Source organism: Pelodiscus sinensis, chromosome 8 (genome assembly GCF_052426305.1).
Source record: "Pelodiscus sinensis isolate ZL-2025 chromosome 8, ASM5242630v1, whole genome shotgun sequence".
Classification (NCBI taxonomy): domain Eukaryota; kingdom Metazoa; phylum Chordata; order Testudines; family Trionychidae; genus Pelodiscus; species Pelodiscus sinensis.
In genome coordinates this window covers 27518633-27541729 of record NC_143059.1, presented here as the reverse complement: position 1 = coordinate 27541729, position 23097 = coordinate 27518633, and the positions used below count along the sequence as shown (strand labels likewise).

The window sequence follows — 23097 nt, the reverse complement described above, 5'->3', positions numbered from 1 at the left end:
AGCTAATAACATGGATTTAAACTCTATACTTAGCTAATAAATCTTAATCTTAATCATTGACTTCAGTGGGGCCAATATTTCACCCAAAATTATCTATCTGTTCCATAAGTGGTGTTCTTAAGACTTGTTGCTCATGTCCATTCCACATTAGGTGTCTATACTACCCATATGCATTGGTTCTGGAAGATTTTCCCTCTACAGCAGGGCTACTCAACATGCAGCCCATGGGCCACATGTGGCCTGCAGCCCATTTGTTTGCAGCCCTGGGCGCAGTTTGGGTTTACGTGGGGCTCAACACGTGGCCTGCGGGTGGGATCCTTTGAACATGGTCTTCACTGGGAACATGCTCCACAACGGTGAGGCATCTCCCAGGTAGGGTGAGCACTGAAAGAAACAAGCTGACAGGCTGGCTGGAACAGACAGGGATAGAGTGTTGGTTCCAGGAGCTCCGGGGCATTGTGTGAAAGAAGGTATTTGCATATATATTTACATGTATATGCAAATACACTTCAGTTGCAGCCCTCAGCATGTGCTGTGAGTATCATTGTGGCCTCCTGGGCTTCCGAAGTTGAGTAGCCCTGCTCTACAGTACCCAAAGGAGAGCAGTTCTGGCACCTTCTGGAGTGATGCCCTCATGGCACAGTATAAAGAGTGCCACCTGTTCTCCCTACCCTCAGTTCTTTTTTGCCAGAAAAAGTGGGGATAGAGGGCAGGTCATGAAATGGACATGAGCAACCCATCTCAAAGAATACCAGTTATGGACCAGGTAACTATCTTTTCTTCTATGAGCGATCAATCGTGTTCATTCCACATTAGGTGACTCCAAAGCAGTAATCGTGGAGGCGGTTAGGAGTTCAGTCATATAGATTGTAACACAGCTCTGTAGAACCTAGAGTTATCTCTGGCTACTGACTGATGGCATAAAGAGATGCGAATGTGTGGACTGAGGACCACGTTGCAGCTCTACAGATGTCCTGGATTGGGATGTATACCAGAAAGACCGCTGAATGTGGCTGTGCTCCAGTCGAATGGGTTCAGATGATAGGCAGTGGCAAGACCTTTGCCAGCTCATAAGTCCTTAAGCAAGAGGTGATCCAATTGGAAATCATCCGAGAGAAAACAAGGAAGCCCCTCATCATAACTACTATAGCAATGAAGACCTGGGTCAATTTGCCCAAAAGCTTGGTATGTTCCAAGTAAAAAGCCAAAGCCCTCCGGGTGTCCAAAAGCCTCTCCTCCACATCTTGTGTGGCTTGCGACAGAACACAGGCAGAAATATATTCTGATTCTCTTGGAAGGAGGACACCACTTTGGCAAGAAGGCTGGGTGGCAACACTGCTGGACCTTGTCCTTTAAAAAGACCATGTAAGGTGGATCTAAGTTCAAGGCCTTGAGCTTCACAACTCATCTTACCAACATCACAGTCACTAGGAAAGTAGCCTTCTCATACAAGCAGGATAGGGATCAGAAGCCCAGCGGTTTGAAGGGCAGGCTGGTGAGCTTAGAGAGGACCAGGTGAAGGTGTGACTGTAGAACAAAGGGCCAGACCTGCAGATAAAGTCTCTTGAGGCCCCTCAGGAATCTGATTATCATGTCATGAGAAAACACCATTTGACCCTGGATTGGCTGGTGGAATGTGGAAATGAATGCGAAGTGCACTCTTACTGAAGTGTGTGCTAGACCCTGGTTCCTGAGCCTCAGCAAACAGTCCAAGACAGACTGCACCGAAAAATGAGGGAGAGATGCAATGCCCAGCAGGAAGACCTCATCTACTTAGTCAGCTGTGTTAACTTCACAAAAGACTTTCTGCTGGCAAAGAGATCTGCTTGGGAAGTTCCCCGCCTCTGGAAGATTGCGCAAGCCACATGCAGGTGGAGTAACTACTTGTAGTCCCTGCTGAGGTGATCTGCCAAAGCATTCCTGACACTAAGCAGGTGACAGGCTTCTAGATGGGCATTGTGGATGATGCAAAAATCCCAGAGATGGAAGGCCTCTTGGCAGAGAGCCAATGAATGTGTTCCTTACTGCTTATTAATGTAGAACATTGAGGCTGTATTGTCCATCAGGATTCTCATGACTTTTGACTAATGTGACAGACTGCTGGCTAAGCCAGAGCTCTGCCACTACAGCCTGGCTAAAAAGGCCAATTGCAGACAGCTGAGCAAGCCAAGGCCTGAAGGGCTAATGGAATCAGTTGTGGGCCTCATTAGCCAGAGGACTATATAAAGCAGCCAGAGGGGAAGTGAAGGGAGAGGAGCAAAGGGAGGAGCCATAAGCCAGGGTGTGGCTGAGTGTGCTCCCAAGCCAGAAGGAGAGGCTGGCTGACTTTGCTGTACTCCAAATAGAAGGTGGTGGGAAACTGACAATAAAAGGCATGGGTGACTGCGCCAGAAAGGGTCTCCAGCTGATTTGCGGACAAAGGTGGTGTCCCAGGGAGAGGACCTTGCCATACTAAGAAGTGAGCCAGGAAGACTTTGCAGGCCAACTGGACTGTTCTGAGCTTTTTGACATTAAACATGTAACGTTGTCTTCCCCGGGAACCACATCCGGCATCTGAGATGACCAACATCAATTTGACTCTGGGAGTGAGATTGCTGAACAGGACTTCTTCCAGGACGTCCTCGTTCCTGATCCACTACCATGGCTTGTCACATACTGCGGTCATAGGGCGCATCTACACTGCATGACTATTACGGGATACCAGAGGTATCCCAGAATAGCTACCCCACATCTTTACAAGCTGCCTGTTATTTTCAAATATTTTTTGAAATAACAGGAGCACTATTTTGCCATCCTGGTAAATCTCATTGCATGAGGGATAAGGGATAGCTGGAAATAGCGTGTTATTTCCAAATTCAGCACTGTGTAGACGCACCAAATTTCGAAATGCGCTATTTTGAAATAGATTTGAAATAAGATATGTAATTTGCCTATCTTATTTCGAGCTTAGGGTGCTGTGTAGATGCATCCTTACAGATTAAGTAGGATTTCGTGGTTGGCTACCTAGAATTTTAAGCTACAAGATGATTATATATTTCACTCAAATAAATCTAGCCTCACTGAGTGTTTATTTTTGGCTCCAAGCTGGTCCTGCTCTCTTTCTCTGGGTTGACTGCTTCAACAATCAGTTGACTGCTTTAATAATCAGGGAGTTTAGGGCTAGATAGATACTGAGGTACTCAGAACCTCTTGCCAATGTTCCCTCTAATTTTTTTCCGTGCATGGAATACATTTTTGTGTGTACCAAGGCATGTGCACCACCAGTAGAAACACATGCTGCCGGCTGTGGCTGCTCTGCTCTGCATCTGAATCTCTCCTGGGTGGCCACCCAAGCACTTAGCTCTCAGGGAACACTACCTCCAGCTGGGATGAAGTATCTCTGTTTGGCCCTTTTTGAGATGGGGCAAGGATGAAAGGGTTTGCCAGAAGGCAGTTATGATCTTTGACCCCCCTTCATGTGGGAGCAATGCCATGCTAGCCGGCACGGTGGAATAAAAATGATCAAAAAGTGAGTCTGATGACTCCTCCAATTTCTGTGCCTGAAACCACAAGTCAGATGCAACCCTTTTCAGCAGTTGTTGATGAACTTTGGCATCATTCTGTGGAACTTCCTGTGGAACTGGATGAAGGAAAGCCCAAATCATGGTGATGAAAAGGACAAAACTGGTACATGGGTGCTCCCATATCCCGTCGTGGTCCAGTAGCTAGTTGCTTGATATCCCCATGGGCACAGGGGTGGCTTCCTCACGAGCTTCTAACTTCGGAAGAAGTCATGATACTGAGTCTGACGGCCTGAAGTCCCTGCCACCAAATAAGTATGGTGGGACAGCTGCATGAATCCCCAGCGGGCCTAGGAGTACCAGGCTTCTGACCCCTGGCTCTGGGGCCATGAGGAAGGCTGAAGTGCCAATGAACACAAAACTGATGGAGCAGGGAGTTGGCTGACCACCAGTGACTGCTGCTTGGTGCTGGAGTCAGATGATGATCGGATATTGATTGGTGTCCAGAAACAAGCAGTGTGGCTACCCTTCTCTGGACAGTGCTGACCACTGCATCATGAGACTGAACATTCAGATTGGCATGAGTCCCTGACATGGAAAACTGGTGACCAGTGCTTGGCGGATTGGCAGCAGTACACTCACAATCTATGCCTCATGCTGCTGATCAGTACTAGGATCTAGAGTGGAACTGATTACTAGAATGCACTATCCATAGAGTCCTCCAGCTGCAGGGAAGTGCGTCTCAGCAACAGTTGTCTACAGGAGAGCAAACAATGGCCACATTCATGGAAATGGTCACATGATTGGTGCTAAGGCAAGGGAGAGATGAATGCTTGGTGCCAATATTCTTCTTGGGAGCAAATGCCTCCACAGCTCTGCGCCAGGTAATATCTGAACTGTGCTGGGAATCCTGCTGTTGTCCCAGGACAATAGGAAGCAGGAAGGGGGGGGGGGGGGGGGACAGGCATGTCTGTGGCGCCGAGACACGCAAGGAGCTGGCTTGAAAACAGGCTCCCTGCGCCTATCTGCTCCAGGCGACCCCCTTTCACCCTCTGCACTTCTGAGGGGGTTGGCACGTGGATCCAATGCTCATGGGGAGCCGGCTTTTCAGCTAGCTCCTCCTGGGCACTGGTTCCCTCTCCCCCTCTTGCTGCCTCTGATACAATCACACAGTTGACTACTCATTGACATCCCTAGTTGAGGCCCTTGCAGCTGTCCAGTGTAGCAGGCATGGTTCAGGGTGGGCTGCTGGACCACTAAACTTGAGCTGGTGCCCAACTTCCTGATGGAGGAACTGAGCTGCCCAGCATGGGTCATGGCTCTGCTTGGCCCTTTCCTTTCTCTTATAGGCAGCAGGATATCTTCCCCACACAGCTTTCTTAGGGAGAGCCAGGGAGGGAGATTGGGCCACTTAGGGAATGGTAGCAAAGGGGCACTCTGCACTAATGTCACACTGCTCGGGGGCTGGATCCAATCTCTGCTCCAGTGCCAAAGTTAACACCAACTCCATTAGGAGTGCGTGAAGACAAATGTTCCTCTCCCTCTTTGTCCGGAGTTTGAATGACTTACAAATGCAATACTTGCTCCTTATGTGTTCTTCACCTAGACACCTCAAACAGCTTCTATGAGGATCACTGATGGGCATCGAGCACTTACAGCAATTGCATGGTTTGAAGCCTGGGGATCAGGGAAAGCCGCATCCTGCAACAATGTCCTGTCAGGGACCAAAATAATTGTAACTAACAGTAAACTCTGCTAAGGGATAACCACTAACTATCTGACAGAAAAGTCCGACAGAAGGCAGAAGACTGTTCAAGCACTGTTGCAGGTGGCAAGAAGAAACAGAGTGGCAGGAGTGGGCTGTACATGTTTCACTGCACTATGAATGCACCAGTCCAGCTGGCATCAGAACTGATCCTGTATGAATACTGCTAAGGGAAAAACTTCTAGCACCAGTGCATGTGGCAAGCCCACACATCTAATGCAGAGTGGACATGAGCAATCACTCGACCAAGAATATAAGATTACTCATATTAAAAAGATAGAGAAACTGGTTCTTTATTTTTCAGAGAAAATGAACATGAAGAAAAGACTTTCTGGAAAAGAACACTATTCTAAGTAAAATACAGATTAGACCAATTATCAAGCTAATACTAAATATAAGAGAAAAAGACTCAAACCTTAAGCTAGCTAATAAAGGAACAGAAAACCAAAAGAATTTTGGACAGTCTTGATTATAATCTATCAAAAATCTGTCGCTACCCCATTTTTATCTAAATAATAAGAAAAATAAAACTGATATTATAGGATACAACTGGTAATAAAAATGGACATGGATGTTCTAAAATGTCTTTATTTTTTCATTTAAAAGACAGTAGGTTAAATTTATAAATGGAAATTAAGGAAGTTAATTAAGGAAATTGAAATTCCTTATCCTTGCGCACTCAGAGTTAAATATGATAGATAAGCAAACTTGTAAAATTTACTTTTTTATCACATTTGCATTATTTGCTTCGTAGACCTTCATACTGATGCCATCAGTAGTGTGCTCATTTGCAGCATTAGGGGCCACAGCCTGTCGTTCTGTGAGGCAGAAGTAAAGCACCCTGATACTTATAAAAAGCACTATGTAAATTAATACTTGGAGAATAGTTCATGTGCAGAGCCAATGACAGTACTTTGCGACTGTGATTGGTGGAGAACAGTGCAAATATTTTTTATAAACAGACATTTTACAACAACATTTCTTCTGGAATGCTCAATTCCCAACTATAGCCACTTTCCATAAACATTTTGCATTGAAAATATAAACTGCTTAAAAAAATCAGGCATACAAATACCAAAATCAGGTGTACAAATACACAAGTGTCACAGCCAGTATTCCCTCTAAACCAGAGTTTCCCAACCTATGGGTCCAGACCCAAATACGGGTTGCCATTACATTTCAAAAGGGTCACCAGGTGTCTCCTCAGGTGGCTCTTAAGGAGCCATTCACACATTTTTGAATTGGCCTGGGTCACCAAGTCTTCCTGAATTGTCAAAATAGGTCCCCAGCTGGAAAAGGTTGGGAACTGCTGCTCTAAACTGTGCAGCAGCAGAATTTCACAGGGGATTAATCAGCCCAGCCCAGCCCAGTCAGTCAGCTTTGTACATGAAGCCCTGAGCCTCTGATTGGGCAGGGCTAATTAATCACCTTTGAAGCTGTGCTGCCCAGCAGCTTAGAGGGAAGACTGGTACTAAAAAATGGCTTCATTTCTCATTTATACCATATCATTATAAAATAATCTACTGGAATATAAATACAACATTGCTCAGGTCCTTAATTTCTGTTTTTTGGAAAATACAATGAAAACATATGTGCTTCATTCTAAGCCCCAAATCTTCTGCTGGGGTCTGGGGCTTCTCCTCCCCTGCCCTTAGCATGGCTCCCACAAGGGTCTGGAGCTTCTCTTCCCCCACCCCTCTCTGGCCCAACTCCTGTCAGTATCTGAGACTTCCTCTCCCTTCCTCATGCCTGGCTTCGAGCCTACCAGGGTCCACCCCCACAAACATTGTGGCACAGCTCCTGCTAGAGGTCTGGGGCCTCTCCCCTCTTTTCCCCAGTGCAGCTCTTGCCAGGGTCTGGGACATTTTCTCTCCCTTCCTCAACCCAGCACATCTTCTGCCAGGGTCCGGACTTCTCCTGCTACTAATCTGCCACTACACACCTACCCCAGCCCTAGCCTAGCCAGACTCCCTTGGATTACCTGCCTGCTATGGCCATAGTCAAATCTGACGGGGAGGGACAACCATACAAGTAGACACCCTGGCCACCAGTTTGGTCTCAGGTGAACAGAGGCTGGCTGTGCTGCTGCTGATAGCCCAGCACTCTTGCCCACTCAACCCTAAGGCATTTTTGGTGAGATTCACTCAGCCCCTGGTGGAGCAAGGAGGCATGAGACAGGTGATCTGAGCCTGCCTGCCAAATAACTGACTGAAGCTGCGTGCAGGCTACCTATATAAACCACTCATCTGGCCAGGTACCTGCAAAAAATCCCTGGCTGCCAACAACTGGTCATACAAGAAGGTGTTGAGCACTTGCTGTTTTTACCCATAGGTACTCCAGCCCCAGAGCACCCACGGAATCAATGCCTATGAGCAGGGCTCGCCGAACCGTGATGAGCCCCGCTCGCCAGCCGCGCTGTCCAGCGATCTGCGTGTGGGCAGATTGTTCTGCGCGTACGCAGATCACCCGAGCCCGGCTCTTCCGGGTTACAATCTACTCGCCACGGGCAAGTAGACTGTATTATTTGTCAAGCCCTGCCTATGAGACAAGTAGGCTCCAGGAATTGCGCTGGTCCTGGCTGAGTGCCTCAGTCATGATTCACACTTTCCCATAATTCAAAGGTCCTAAAGAAGTAGGAGCCTTAATGGTACTGGGGACTCTGTACAGGGGCCTTCAAGAGTCAGTATGTCAGGTGGCCCTGGAGGCAATACCAACGTGTGATCGATATGCCTTGAATGTCTGGCTACCAAAGACAGTACTGATGACAATTTTGCCTTGGCTCTGGACTCTGTGAGTTTCAAAGGCCCTTATTCTGGTGCCAGTGCCAATCGAAGCTGTTTACTTGATGGCTTCTGGGTATGCAGCCTAGTCTTCTTAGCTGGAGCAATGGCCTTGGAACTGGATAGGAGGGATGAGAGGACTCAGGCCAGGGGGCTGGGAGGCTGGGAAGCAGAGAGCTAATCAGGGCCACCTGTGGTGGCAAGGGTGGTGCTGCTTTGGTGGAGCCTCAGCGGGCCAGAGTTGCACTCCCTGACCAGGAGCTCCTCTTGGGAGGCTGGGGCTGCGCTGCCCTACAGTGACGCCTCCTGGGGGGCCAGGGCTGCTGGGGCCAGCCTGCAGCACTCCACCCACCATGGTCTGCAGGCTGCCTCAGGAATCGGGGGAAGCCAGGCCCCGGGTTGGTTGGCCTTCAGTAGCTCCTCACCTGCTGCCTGCAGGCTGTCCAGGAGGTTAGACTCCAGGATCTGCCCCAAGCGTACAGGCTCTTTGTGGGGGCGGCAGGCTCCAGGAGCCAGCCACAGCTTCCCATGTCCCCACCCACCGCAGCCTTTAGGATGTCTATCGGTGGGAGAGGCACCAGGACCTTCCACTGGTCTGCAGGCTAGCGACTCCCTCCCCTTAGCCTTCAGGTTCTCGGGGGTGGGGGGGAGAGCGACTAGTCGTTCACGTCCCTAGTCCCAGCAAGGGGGTTGGTGGCAAAGGGACTACTTATCTAGTCTCGTGGCAGGCAAGATGGCAAGCCCCAGCTCCTCTGGCACTGTGACCAAGGGCCAGGGTTGGGGTGAGGAGAAGGGTTTAGAACAGGGGTGCCCGGGGGGGCCTAAACAGAAAGGAGCGTGGCTACCCCACCCCAATTATGGCCTGGAGGAGCACCTTTGCCCCCCCTTCCCACTAGGCACCCATGCCCTGGAAGAGGCTTGGCATGCTCTCCCACTCCCAGGCCAATCGGGACCTGGGGAGGGGGAGCGCAGGAAGCCTCCTCGCAGGGCTGGGGCAGGGTGAAGGAAGCTTCATGCAGCTCCCTGATTGGCCTGGGGGCGGGGGAGCGCATGTAGCCTCCTTTGCTCCCTCCCCCCGCCCTGCGAGTAGTGCACAGTGCATCAAAGTGCCACATGCTCCTGGCAGGGCGGGAGGAGGCTTTGCGCGCTCCCCCGCCCCTAAGTCCTAATTGGCCTGGGGGCGGGGGAGCAGCAGGGCCTCCGCAGCCCGGGTCCAACTGCTTGGTGAGCTGGATCCAGCCTGCAGAGGCTCTTTTTCCCACTCCTGGTTTAGAATTTAGCCTCAGCCCTGCTGGCCACTCTCTTGGTGGTTTGGCTGTCCCAAATGGTCTCTCTGCATAATGCTCACCCCAAGGGAGCTCTGCTCCCAGTGGCTACTCTCAGTCTTACATCCCTCCTCTCTGTGCCCACCCCTTTCCATGTTATGAATAACAGTCCCATTCATGGCATTACCGGTTTTCCTGGTACAACCAAACCATGTCCTTGCTTTAAGTTAGGGTAAGAGGAAGTTGCATACCAAATTTGGTGGTCCTAGCTCTTTCTGTTTTGGAGGAGTTCTTAACAAACAGACTCGCAGAGAGACATGCAGATGGACTCTCAGACAGACTAATAAATCTCTAAAATATATATATTCATATATATTATATACGTTATATTTACCTTCACCACTTCAACTACAAAATTACTTTCTAAATCTACCTCTGATTTTCATTATGATATTTAAGATTATGTAATCTTTCTAAAACCACCTCCATTCAGATTTCCAAAACCTAGTTGCAAGACTTCTGCCTATATCAATTGTTCCAACAAGAATAAAGACAATTAATTCTCTCATAGTGTCTTCCTGTAGCTTGCCTCTGTTACCTCATTTCCTGGCCCCATGAAACAATAAGTGATACAAGACATAGGATAAAAACTAAACGCCATAGCATCTACATTTCTGAGAACAGAATTCTCTTCTTCAAAGATGGTAAGGAGTGTCATGGTATCTCAAAGCTGCACTTCTTTATCTGCATCCACCACACTTTCTTTATTATCTTCAGGCACTCACAGAACTGAAAGGTGGTTTTAAAATGTCATTGCATAGCTTTCAATCTCTCCTGAACAACCATGCCTTCCTTTATCTCATTTAGTCACAGTAACTTTGTTCACTAGGACTCTTCCTTCCAAACACTGTCACGATGCTCCTGTTGTTAATTTGGTCACTTCTTCTTTAAGCAGCTGTGTGTAGTGTAAACTCATTATGACAAAAAGAACCAGAGCTTAAAAATATAAAAAGATACCACAAGTGTAAATTTTCCTCAGCTAAAATAAGTAGGATATATTTGTGAAGAACTAGATATTCAAACAAGCATCAGGTGCTATTTATGCTGCAAAACAAAAAAGTCATAATTTAAACACACAAAACAGAATTCCACTACTGTAACAGAAAAACTTACCCATTTGGCAATCGGACACCCCTGAGAGCTTTTTCCTTCCTTGCCTGTATAAACTACTACCTCTATTCTTACAGCACTCCCTTTTGCGCCATACCTGCATAAAATAAAAATGCTATGAATATAAATTGCACTCCTTTTTAACACTTGTTAGAAGTTTAAACTGGAAACTGAAGAGAAGCAAAATATTTATCTATTTTATAATGTGAAAAAATACTTTTTTTCACTTAATATTTCTGCAAATATTACCTTGAAATCCTCCTTTCTTTCTCCCCAACAGACTACTGCTGCTAGCATTGCGTGATTTTGGAAATACAGATCTTTTTTATTTCAGTATGTAGAGGATGTGTTTTATAAATTATTCTCTCTTATTTTGATTGCTTATTTATATTTGTTTGCCTTCCCAAAGGGCTTTTGAGAACCAAATCTTAACTTCCATGGGAGTTCAAAAGACTCATAATTTGGCATGAGTGGGCCCTACAATTAGTTTTGCTCTAAAAAACTTACAACATTTGGTATTGATGCACTATTTGGGTATGTCTACACAGTCGCGTGTAGCTCAAAATAAGCTATGCAATTTGAGCTACGCAAATTGCATAGCTTATTTCAAGATAGCCTCTTTCAAAATTTGGTGCTGTGTATGCAGTCCCAAATTTCAAAATAAGCGCTATTCCGGTGTCTTCCTTATTCAATGAGGTTTACAGGAACCTGGAGTAAGACGCCCATTATTTCAAATGTATTTGAAATAACAGGTGTGCACACAATGTTACAAACACTTTTTGTCCATATACATCAGAATGAGGAAGTGTGGTACTAATAACTATTGCGGGGGGAGGGAAAGAAGCGAAGGCAAGCAAAGGCCAATTAGAAACTCAGCTATACCATATTATTTTCTTAGTTTATGTCTATACAATAAATCACTTTTATCACTGTATGGTGAACTGATTTTTCTCACCTGTTCTCCATTATTTCTCTGACAGCAGCAACATTTGGTCCTGTCCCAAGGTGTGTATAATATGGGCCTTCATCTTTCTCTATAATTTGTTCTGCAGAAATGATGAGAAAAATGTATTTGGCATTTACAAAATAGCCACACAAGTTTGTCTCAGAATTATTCCTGGAATTAAATGCATTCAATTTTAAAGACTCTAATCATGATTAATAAATAGCAATATGTATAGGCCTTTGCTTAAAGGAGCAATAAAATGCAACCTTTGAGAAATTTGCACTCCTTCCAGTAACCTGATGATATATTTTTTCCTTGTCTTTATAAATAAATCAATTAAGAATAACAATAACATTTTGTAGTTCTACAGCACTTACTATCTAAGACTTAAAACATTCATAAATATTTATGAATTAAGTTTCACAATACTCCTGTGGAATAGGGAAGTTTTCTTACTTCATTTGAGACACAGGATAACTAAAGCTCAGGGAAGTTAAACCCAGAGTCATATAAGAACCTGATGCAGAACTAGGAATAAGACATAGATCTCTTAACTATCTACTTGGTGCTTTAATCACAAGATCAGAATTTTGAGATTAGGATAAGACAGCCTCAATGCACATATTTTTTGTCTGATCTGAGTTAATTCACAGTAGGGATGTAATAGTGTAGTCAATTAAGTGTTAAGCAAAAGCTTATAGATTAATGGTACAGACTACACGCATTCCCCCATCCCTTGCCAGTAAATTTTTTAGCAGGCTGGCCAGCAGCTTGGCTCAGTCCTGGTTTGTGCTGGGTCCAGGACGTACCCCTGCTGAGGCTCTGCATTTAAAGTGTATTGAGAGCCAGGTGGGCAGGCAGCCCAGACCCTCCCACCCGCTCCCTCCCCCTTCCCCGACAGGGGCTGCTGCTGCCTCTGTATCAGATGGTTTTTAAACTGGCTCCCCTCGCAGACCCGCTCCTTTTTGCACCCCACGCTGCTGACTAATGTAGAGGCAGCAGTGCAGAATGGCAGGGGGCTCCTCAGGAGTGGGGCTGGAGTGCACTAGCTGCTGGCCCCACCCCAGAGACTATAGAATAGTCAAGTAACCAATAAGAATGCATGAGGTTAATCGACTATTCAATTAACCGATATTGAACATCCCTAGTTCACAGAAGCTGAGGTATGCTTCTACCTTGCACTAACCTGTCACAGACTGTGTAGACCGTGCTAATGCACATTAAGTTTGTTAATGTGCTCTGATCTAGTCCTCTTTGAAAATGAACTAATCAATAAACTGATAATGCACATTAACAGAGTCCACAAGCATGGATAGACTATTGCAGGTTAGATTTACATCCCAACATTCAGCAAACTAATTGTTCCTATTCATCAGTGGTGGGCAATAATTTTTGGCTGGGGGCCACCTTAACAATTTTTGAAGTGGTCCCGGGCCACCCCAGAAGAGGTGGGGCCAGGATGCTTCCGGGCTTCCCCACCCACAGACCATGATTGGTCTGAGGGTGAGGGAGCCCCTTTGCCCCCCCCCTTCCCACTAAGCACCCATGCCCCTGGCAGAGCAGGAAGAGGCTTCGCACACTCCCCCACACCCAGGCCAATCAGAGCTTTGGGGTGGGGGAGCACACGAAGTTTCCCCCGCCCTGCGAGGAGAGCACAGCACTTCAAAGTGCCACATGCTCCTGGCAGGGCAGGAGGAGGCTTCACATGCTCCCCCCACCCCCAAGCCAACCAGAGCCTGGGGTAGAGAAGCTGCACGAAGCTTCCTCTGCCCTGCCCCCACCCTGCGAGGAGCACGCGGCACTTAGAAAACTGCTGCGTGCTCCTTGCAGGGTGCAGGTAGGGCAGAGGAAACATCGCACGCTCCTCCCACACTCAAGCTAATCACACTCAGGTGGGGAAGTGCATGAAGTCTCCTCCTGCTCTGCCAGGAGCGCTCAGCACTTCAAACTGCCTCAAGCTTCTGGCAGGGTGGAGGAAACTTCGTGCGCTTCCCACGCCCCCAAGTCCTAATTGGCCTGGGGGCAGGGGAGCAGCAGGGCCTGTGCGGGCCGAATCCACCCGCTTGGTAGGCCACATCCAGCCCAAGGAGGCCCTTTTGCCCACCCCTGCTGTAGATACGCCCTTAATCTTTGTCACCTTAGAATTTTGAGAGTAAAAAAATTAGACAACTATATATGATTGATACCACCAACTAAGCAGAGTCAGAAAAACTAACACCATGTTTATTCTGAAGGCTGCTAACCAGAACTTTACTGAACTCTTTTTGATGCCACACCTGTACTGAAACAATTACCTGTTACAGGTGGTTAGAAACAGTCCAATGAAACATCTTTCTGTCAAAATTTGTCAGTTTGTCAAAATTGCAATGTTCTGTGGTGACAGTTTGATTCCAATGTAAATCTACCTAAATTCCTCCCAGTTCACCTGCTTGGCTCCTAGTCTCCCTGGGCTCCCAGGATCAATCTGCCAGGTAGACTCTCCCAGGTTATGTCTACACTATAGATCTTACAGTGTTACAGCTGTACCACTGCAACTTTGTCACTGTAAGGTCTCCTGTATAGCCGCTCTATGCTGATGGAAGAGAGCTCTCTTGCTCCCACAGTTAAACCACTCCCAATGAGTGGCAGCAGCATTTGTTCCGCCATCACAGAGATGGTGTGTACCAGTGCTGTTGTTGGTAAAACTTAGGTCAGCCAAGGGGCACTTTTTCACACCCCTGACTGACAAACGTTCTACTGTACACAAAGCCCAGAGAGCAGGGAATTCCTGGCTCCAAGGCAGCCCTACCAAGCAGACACTCAGAGACTTCTGCCCCTTTTGTAGAGAATTTAAAATGTGGGGAGGGAGTATTTCAAAATATTGAAATTCTCCATGAACTGAAGTTACCTTTATCTACCCACCTACCCCCCTTCCCCCGCCCAGCTTTATTCCTTGGCCTTTCTAAGTCCTGAAGGTGTACTTTCACGGTAAGCCTTGAAGACCTATGGGGTCCCCAGTGACCTATGGACTACAGTCCTTTCCCACCACAATCCCTACTCACAATATTACCCCATGTAGGATATGTCTACCCAGAAGTGTGACCTGAGGCTCAGGCAAAATGCATCTTGCATCCACACATCAATATTCTAACCTAAGACTCAGACCCAGGGTCCCAAGACGTTGCAAAGCTAGAGGCTCTGAGCCATACTAAGCTGGGACCTGTGTTCCAAGTCCTATTGCTTTCCTGTGTGCACATAGCCTTGGCTTAACTTGGCTCCCAGAAGCCTTCTAGCTGTATCCTGGAATTCTGCATGGAGACAGAAGCAGTGCTGCAGGAGGCTAGTGCAAATAGGAGCACCGTTACTGTCTAGCTGAGTGTGCATCCTCTTCCTGCTCTAGTTCCCCCTCACTGCTGCATAGAGAGTGCCCGAAGAAGGGAGCAAAGCTAATAGGCAGGAGGTGTCTCCCACCTTCCAGAATGCTGACAGACATCCCTGCCCAGCTATGTTGAGCCAGGTGCTCTACTCTTCCCTCTACCTGCAGGGCAGCTGCTGGGTCCTGCTTGGCTTTCTGTCCATTGCTCTTGGGAAGCCCCTGTCCTTCTGGGGTTTGGCATGTAGATGTGCCTCGGTAGTATGCAATGTAAGGACAGTGAACAGGGAACCCAACCCTAAAACTTCCTTACTCTCTCTTGGGGATCCTTTACCCAAGAGTGGGACGGGATCAGCAATAAGGCTTCGTGGGGGCCATGTATTGAAGCACACGGTACCCCAAACCCAAGGGATGCACTTCGCTGATCCATAGCCGGGAGCTGCTACGCTGGTGTCTGTGTGCATTTTTCTTTTGAAATTTGACATAAAATATAGTTTTCAGAACAAACAAAAATAAATAAAACACAAACCAAACCAAAGCCTTGATTGAACATTCCATTTAAAAAATTAAGAATTGCTAAGTTTCATGTTAAAAGTTCGACACCCCAGAGACTGATGTTCTAGTTACCCTCAGAACATAGGCAACTGCTGTGGAGGGACAGCAGCCACATCATATGACTCCTCCCTGTACCACTCCTAGCCTGGGGAGGGCTGTCCCTAGGAAGGTGCAGGAGCCAGGAGAACCCCTTCTCTATCCTAGACCCCACCTCTTTCCACCATGCCCTGCTCCCACTCCAACTCCACTGCTTCCCACCACTGGTGAGTGTTGGGGTGGGCTCAACTCATACTGCCAGTGTCAGGCCCCTCAATAGTCCCCTGGGCCACCCTGAGCCCCAGAGGGCTCCCCAAAGTGCATAGCCTGGGGTAATTGAACCAAAATATCCAATGGACAGGATGGCTCTGCACACTGGTTACTGGCTGCTGGCCCCTCCCCCTGACAATGTTGTTAGGCCCAAGTCCCTTTGTGCCCCCCTGCCTTTGCCTCAGAACATTTTCCTGCCAGTGCGACTTGACACAGAGGCGGAAAGCCCAGTTCCCAGATTATACTGTAGTTCAGAATAAAAGGCCTTCTCAAACTGCAGTCATTCTACTGAGATAGCCACTAAAGAAGCTGATTATGCAGTTTATGTACTTATGGGATCATTATGGGCACCTAAATCCCATCAACAGAACCACCAGAGTTAGGGAAACAGCATGACAGTAGAATTTGCCCACAGTGTACCACGTTCCTAGTGCTTGAGTGCCAACATTGCTGTGTAGACATACCGCTAAAGAGTCAGCTTCATCCTCTGAGGATGTCCCGTGTCTATTTTAAGGCATCAAGGTACCACACCATAGGTAGAACCTGTTATGCCTTTAGCATCATCTCCCTCGTTCTACCTCAGACTCTGGGATAAAAGACATTCATAATCCTTCTGGAAGGACTCCCACCAAAATTGTGTCAAACCAGTTATAAGGACCACCACTAAAGGCGTCATATCTGTGCCCTACCTCAATACTAGTTATAAATGTTGTCAACCTTTCACAGTATTCAGAGGAAAACAAAAAAATTCCTAGATCCTGGCCAGTCTGTCACCAGGTGGAAATTCCTTCCTGATTTGAAAATAAAGAATGATGAACTAGAGCCCACACCCATGCCCCAAGCCAGTGGTGACAAAGGCAAGAGGTGGGAAGATGGCCCTTAACTACTTTAACTGTTTAAATGGCTAATTGATAAGCATCAGCTTATTGGCTTCCAATACAGTTACATTCTTCACAGGCCGACTTTGGCTGCTGCCCCATGCTGCAGGCTCTACAGTAATAAGCCTGTGCTGCAGAGCCCACAGTGCAGCCAGCTCCCCATAAGAGGGACTGGGAGCTGGGAGCCAGTGTGTGCGCCAAAAGCCAGCTTCTAGCTGCCAGCAGTGCTGCCAGGAGAGCCAACTGTGCAGTGGGCTCTGCAGAATAACCTTTATACTACAGAGTCTGAAGCGTGTAACCGCTAGGATTTTTAATGGTTACACGGTTGCTTTTTAAAACCATTTTTACATTCCTGTTAACTACAGGGATGAGGAAATATCTCCCCTGACCTTCCTGTTCACCTTTATATACCCACTGAACTCTTCAACACACAGAAATCACTGATCTGGTGATCTGAAATACACCATTTGAAAGGCAGAGAAAGCCCATAAAATCACTTCACTGAAATTACCCACCACTGGATGAGGTGGGGGGAGAAGTGTGTCCCTCCCCTTGATTCCTAATTGCACACTACGTGGCAAACAATGACCCTCCTGGAGACAGGGGTCTGCATATACAAATATTAAAAGGGTGCTTCCTCCTATGAAGTGATGTGAATATATGTTATTGGAAAGGTACATGCAAAAATTACCTAATAGGCACTTACCAACACAGTCACAGACTGGAAATTCAGACTGTCCTTTTTTTGTAGGTGTATCAATCAGATTTTTTGTAGGAGTGTCTAGGAACTTCATAGGAGATTCAAGAAAACTGCTGAGTGTATTCTTTGCTGGAGAACATCCCAAGTCACCTATACCCTGGGGAGTTTCAGTACCAGAACTGGTTGATGTTACAACTGTAATTTCACCTGCACAATCTATATTCCTGAGAGTTTCTACTGTGTGTGGTAAATGGGCCTCACAACAGGAAACTGGGAGTGTTTGTAGCTTCTGACCCAGCTGTTGTTCTGTAGCATTCTGCTGAAAATTTGCTTGATCTTCATCAGATTTCTCATGAGCTCTCTGGTTAGACTGATTAAGTGTTTGAGGCAAGGGATGCATCTGAATCACATTCATTGTTTGCTGTACCTGAGAATTGTTATATTTTTCTGTAAACATCTGCACATTTTCACTTGGTCTGTTTGAACACAATTCTGTTTTAAGCTGTGAAACTATAGGATTATTGGAGATTAGGCCATTGAATTGTGAAGAGGTAACAACAATGTCACTTTTCAGTGGATCAATACTTAGTGTATCACTGCAGCCTTCAGTTTTGATGTGCTCGCCTACTACTTCACAGCCAAACAATCTGTCTTTTGTTTTCTCCCACGGTATCTCGGGTAGATACCTATGGATTTTTATCTGAGTTTGTGGAAGAAATAATCTAGTTTTTTGTTGTGATGATGAAGTGTTTTGATTCAGTGCCTTCTGTACTTTGGTTCTGGAAGATTTTTTTTCTGATGCAGCTATTTTCAAATCCCGCGGCATGGTACGACCAAGAGGTTTTGATGATATCCAAATGTCCTGCAACTCACTATGCTGGTATGCCAACTGTTCTTGCTGTTTTTGATTATTTTGTTGATAGTCTGGTACTTGAGACTTCTTTTTGTGCCTTTGTTTCCATGGTATAGTTTTCCCTTTTTTGTGTGTTGGCTGGTTTTGCTTTACTAACAATGAGCTATAATTGTTCCTTATAAAAACAGACTGTTTTTTCTTCAATAGGCACTGGTCCTGGTTATGTTTTGGTTGAATCTCATGTGATAACAGACTGAGAAGTGATGTCTTTACATCATTCTTCTGCTCTGGACTTGTCTGATTTGATTCAATTATTGCTGCAAGTTGAGTTAACTGTGTAGCTACATCTTCTTCATCCTGGCTGTGAATTCCTCCTTCCTTCATTATAAAATTATTTTTCAAGTTCAGATCATTATAAGCTATGTTTTTGTCAAACTGGCTCAGAATCTCCAAATTGCCACTTGTTTGATGGGCATTATGTGAATTGTTGGAACATGCAGCAATGGTAACTTTATCATATAGGGAGTTTTTCTTGGCAGAATATCCCGAAGATAACTTTGCATTAGGTACTGAAACAGATAAAGATTTGGTATCTCTTCGGGATGTATGTGATCTGTATGATCCACTGGTAGTATTAACAGATTTGTCCAGGGGTTCAAAAACAGCACTTTGGCCATTGTACAACACCGCCTTATTAAGAAACTGCTTCTGTGAATGAGCACAGCGACTCAAGAGATGTTGTTCATTCTGTAAGTAAGTCTCTTTGATTTCTTTTAATGTAGAAGAAGTCAAAGAGCCGGAAATATCCCTTTTGTAGTTACGGAGTACATGGGACGTTGTTTGTTCTGCATCTTCAATATTTTCTGTTTCATCTGGTACAGATGCTTGTAATGGGGCTTCTGATAATTTTGTTAATGCTTCGATAGCAACAACCTGCTCTACAGTTAAGTTTCTTTTTTTAATCAGGGACAAAAAAGTTGGCTGAAGTGAGGGGTTTTCAAGTTGTGTCTCTTTGTTTGGTATTTTAACAGCACCTTTTTCAGCATGAACATGGACTTCCTTTTCAGGCACAAGTGTATGACATGACCTTTCCTGTATATCCACAATAGAATTGGTTTGCAAAACTGAACTGTCAGATCCTTGAAAAGTCTTGCAGGTACAGTTTGACTTTTGACTCAGGGAAACATTTCCTTGCTTTTCTGAATGAACACAGCAAACACCAGTTGTCAAAATGCTTACATTATTCAGATTAGTAATATTTGATTGATGTGAAGGAGAGCTGCTTTCTCTGCAGTTGTTTGTCACCTCTGTCCTTTCTTCTACAATTACTTTTGTCAGCGACACATCTGATTCTGATGGTGGATAATTTATATTTTTAATGCCATTTCTAATGGTCTGTGCAAACAACTTTTTTGGCTCAACTAACTCACTGAGAGAGACTGCTCTTTCGTCTTCAGAATTTTTCAAGTGTTCATTATCTGTCACAGTTTCATGGATATTTCCATTGACATAGACGTTAAAAGATGGTTTCTCCTTATCTGTCCATTTCTCTGCTTCTAAGCCTGTCATGCTTTCTTTTTCATTACACTGTACATTTTCAAAGGGCAATGTCTGGTTTGTTTTCACCCTGTATTTTTCACCATGACCGCATATACTGCATTCCATGAGTTCTGGTCTGAGGCCATTTACTGGTTTGTTTTCTAAATCTGCCTACAAAACAATACAAAAAGATAGTTGTATCAGCTGTTTAAAACGTAAGGTAAGAAGCACTGACCCTACACTAATTAAACCCTTTCATAGTGCTTGTAAGGAATGCCATGATTAAGCATTAGCAAACAGAGTAGCTCAGAATGAGCCAGTAACACAGGCATCCATAAAAGAAGATTTGAAGACTAAGGACTTGATTCTCACTTATATGAAGGACCCTATACATTACTCTGACAATAAGTACATATGTAAGGAGTGTTACTGGAGCAAGAATCAGGCCTCAATCTTGAAATAAACTTTACACTAGCAGACACTTTATGCTTCTCTAGAGTAGTGACGTTAAAATTAGATTAAGCATTTATTTGAATAGTTGATGGAATTTCCATCGACTATTCAATTAGTTGATAAGAGCGCTTCCACTTTGAAATGTAGCAAAAGCCTGCTCAGCTGCTGCTACATTTCAAAGGCAGAAATGCCACATGGCGTTCTGCCTTTGAAATTTACAAGAGCCCCAACAGGGACTTTTGTGCATTTCAAAGGTGGAACACCGCCGCTGTGTCCCTGCCCCCACCCACAGAGCTGGAGCTGGGTGGAACCAGCTTTTAAACAGGTTTCCCCCAGCACCTCCACCTCTTCCCCCCGCCTTACTGCCTCTTTCTGATAGAAGCAGGAAGGGCAGGGGGAAGCGACTAGTCGACTACATCCCTACTCTAGAGTTTATTGCGAGATTAAAGTCTAAGGCAGAGGTAGTCAATTGGTGGACCACTGGCCAAATCCAGACTGCCAGATGCTTTGAAAAGACCCTGAAATCTTATTTACATATTATATTACTATTATTTTATTCTTATTTTCCTTGGAGTTTCGACCTTGTCTGTTATCTTGACCAAAAAATGTGTACCTTGATAAAAAAAAATATTGATTATCCCAGGTGTAAAAGCTTGTCTACCTGAGAAATTTTTTACCAGCTACATCAATATAATTATACCAGTATAATTAAATCAGTATACCAGGGTAACTCCACATGTGGACACTCCAGTTTAAACTACTTCAAATGCAACATAGCTAATTCCCCCAAAAAATCACTCTTATTCTTGAATAAGTGTCCACATGGAGAGCTATACCAGTATAACTATATTGGTTTAAAGTCACACCTTAAATTATATTTTAGACCTTTCCCATGTAGATGACCCCTTAGATTTAAACAGGAAAAATACTTTTATAGCAAATTTAGATTAACTATATTTTACCAATTCAATGTTGCATTAAGTATCAGTATATGCTGCTGATCAGTATATATCATACAACATAGTGACTCTAGGGAGAGTATTAGGAGGGTCACCCCCACTGTGCCAGTTTCAAGTCTTCAGAATTTTGGAGTTTAATTTAAAATAAAAAGAATCTGGTCCTACTGACTGAGTAAAACCTTCCAAATGTGTCCTTACATGACATAATGCAGGACTCTCTTCCTGAAATTTCAGATTGCCTAAAACAATGGACACATTCTACCCCAAGTTCACAGTTTTGTAACTGATAGCAGAATCTGGAGTGAAAGCTTTTAAGAGAAGTCTGAACTCTCAGAATTCAGCTTAATACTGCTTCTGCTTTGAGGGTTGCCCAAGGACAATATAAAAAAAATCAAGCATAAAAACATTTTCAGTGCAGGAAAATGAATGGATTGGGGAATATGAGCACATGCAAATCTTTGAAGGCTTGTGATAAAACTCTACCCACCAGTTCTTCTTAAGCATTAGCACATAATTTAGGTAAGCCTTAAATGTATAAGGCTTTGCGCACATCTTTTTACACAGGCCTGAATTTTACCATTTAATGGAACAGAGCATCATGAAATTCTTTTGCATGGCAAATTGGTAGAGATCTCCCAATGACAAGTGGAAAATTGGTACATATACACGGCTCAAAAATGTTTTCATTGCATCTCAGCAGAACACTTTCTGACCACTGAACATTTTCTCATGAAGCTGAGTAAACTGAATTAAAAATGGAAAAATAAGAACATATTCTAATAATAATTGTTAAGGAACATATGTGTCTTCACTGAGATGACATGTTACTGTAACCATGTCAGGTGACTAGATGGAATTGGAATGTTTCTAAATTGGGAAGAATGCTAATTGAAACATACAAGCTATGACCTTATGAAAGAAGGATCCATGTAATTTAAGAAAACATAAGAGCATGTGACAAGGATTGATAAAATTGATGTTCTCGTTTATTTTTAATTAAGAAATGTATTATTAATTTGAATTGCATTTTTATGTAAATTAAATACATTTTTATTTTAAAAATAAACCTGTTTTAAATTAAGTTTTAAACTATAACAACTTATTTTAAGGACTAAACTTTCTATAGAGTATTAGAAACATTTAATTTTTTTTTCAAAGCTGCCTCAATGAGCCCTCCTCGACTTTTAATGAGTATTGCGTTTTTAATTATACACAGGATCAGGAGAAAAACATTTTAAAACACTGAGATAAACTCACATGTTATAAGCAGGGCTCGACAATTAGGGTACGTCTAAACTACATGGCTCCGTCGACGGAGCCATATAGATTTGTTTGTTTGGCAAAGGGAAATGAAGCTGCAATTTAAATATTCGTGGCTTCATTTAAATTTACATGGCTGCCGCGCTGAGCCGACAAACAGCTGATGAGCTGTTTGTCAACTCAGCGCACTAGTCTGGACGCTCCCCTGTCGAAATGAAAGCCTTTTATCGACATCCCCGGTAAACCTCATCCTACGAGGCATAAAAGGCTTTCAGGTCGGCGCGGATCCAATGTTTTCAGCTGATCAGCTGTTTGTCGGCTCAGCGCGGCAGCCATGTAAATTTAAATGAAGCCGCGATTATTTAAATCGTGGCTTCATTTCCCTTTGCCGATCTGTCTAATCTACATGGCTCCATCGATGGAGCCATGTAGTCTAGACACACCCTCTGTGATTACAAACCGGCACAGGCACGCAATGCGGTCAGTGCATGCACACTGTGGTCTGCGCACGCGCATAATTCCATGTACTGCATTAAGCATGTACGTATATTATAGTCTTTACTAGGGATGTTAGATATTGTGTAACCAAATAGTTGTGCAATAACATGAAATCTGTGGTAGCAGCATGGGGTGGCAGATAGGAGCTGGTCTGCAGGAAAGCCAGTTTAAAAACTAACTCCCCATGCAAAGCAGCATTGCTGAGCACCTCTTAAAAATGGGGGGGGGTTGTCTACAGGTGGGGTCCAAGCTCCCCACAGAAAGAGGCTGATGCATGGCAGGAGCTCCTGTCTGTGGGGAGCTTGAACCCCACCTGAC

At 44.9% G+C, this 23097-nt stretch overlaps 1 protein-coding gene across 3 annotated transcripts in view; it reads right to left on the bottom strand.

The window, feature by feature from the left end:
• Positions 1-23097, bottom strand: part of TET1 (tet methylcytosine dioxygenase 1) — a 142328-nt gene that overhangs the window by 70961 nt on the left and 48270 nt on the right. For all 3 annotated transcript variants that reach the window (XM_006125251.5, XM_006125252.5, XM_075934927.2), the window contains 3 exons: positions 17224-19780; positions 11436-11526; positions 10484-10577 (listed from right to left, as the gene is read on the bottom strand). In XM_006125251.5, the coding sequence (XP_006125313.3) occupies positions 10484-10577; positions 11436-11526; positions 17224-19780 (2742 nt within the window). The remainder of the gene's footprint in view (positions 1-10483; positions 10578-11435; positions 11527-17223; positions 19781-23097) is intronic.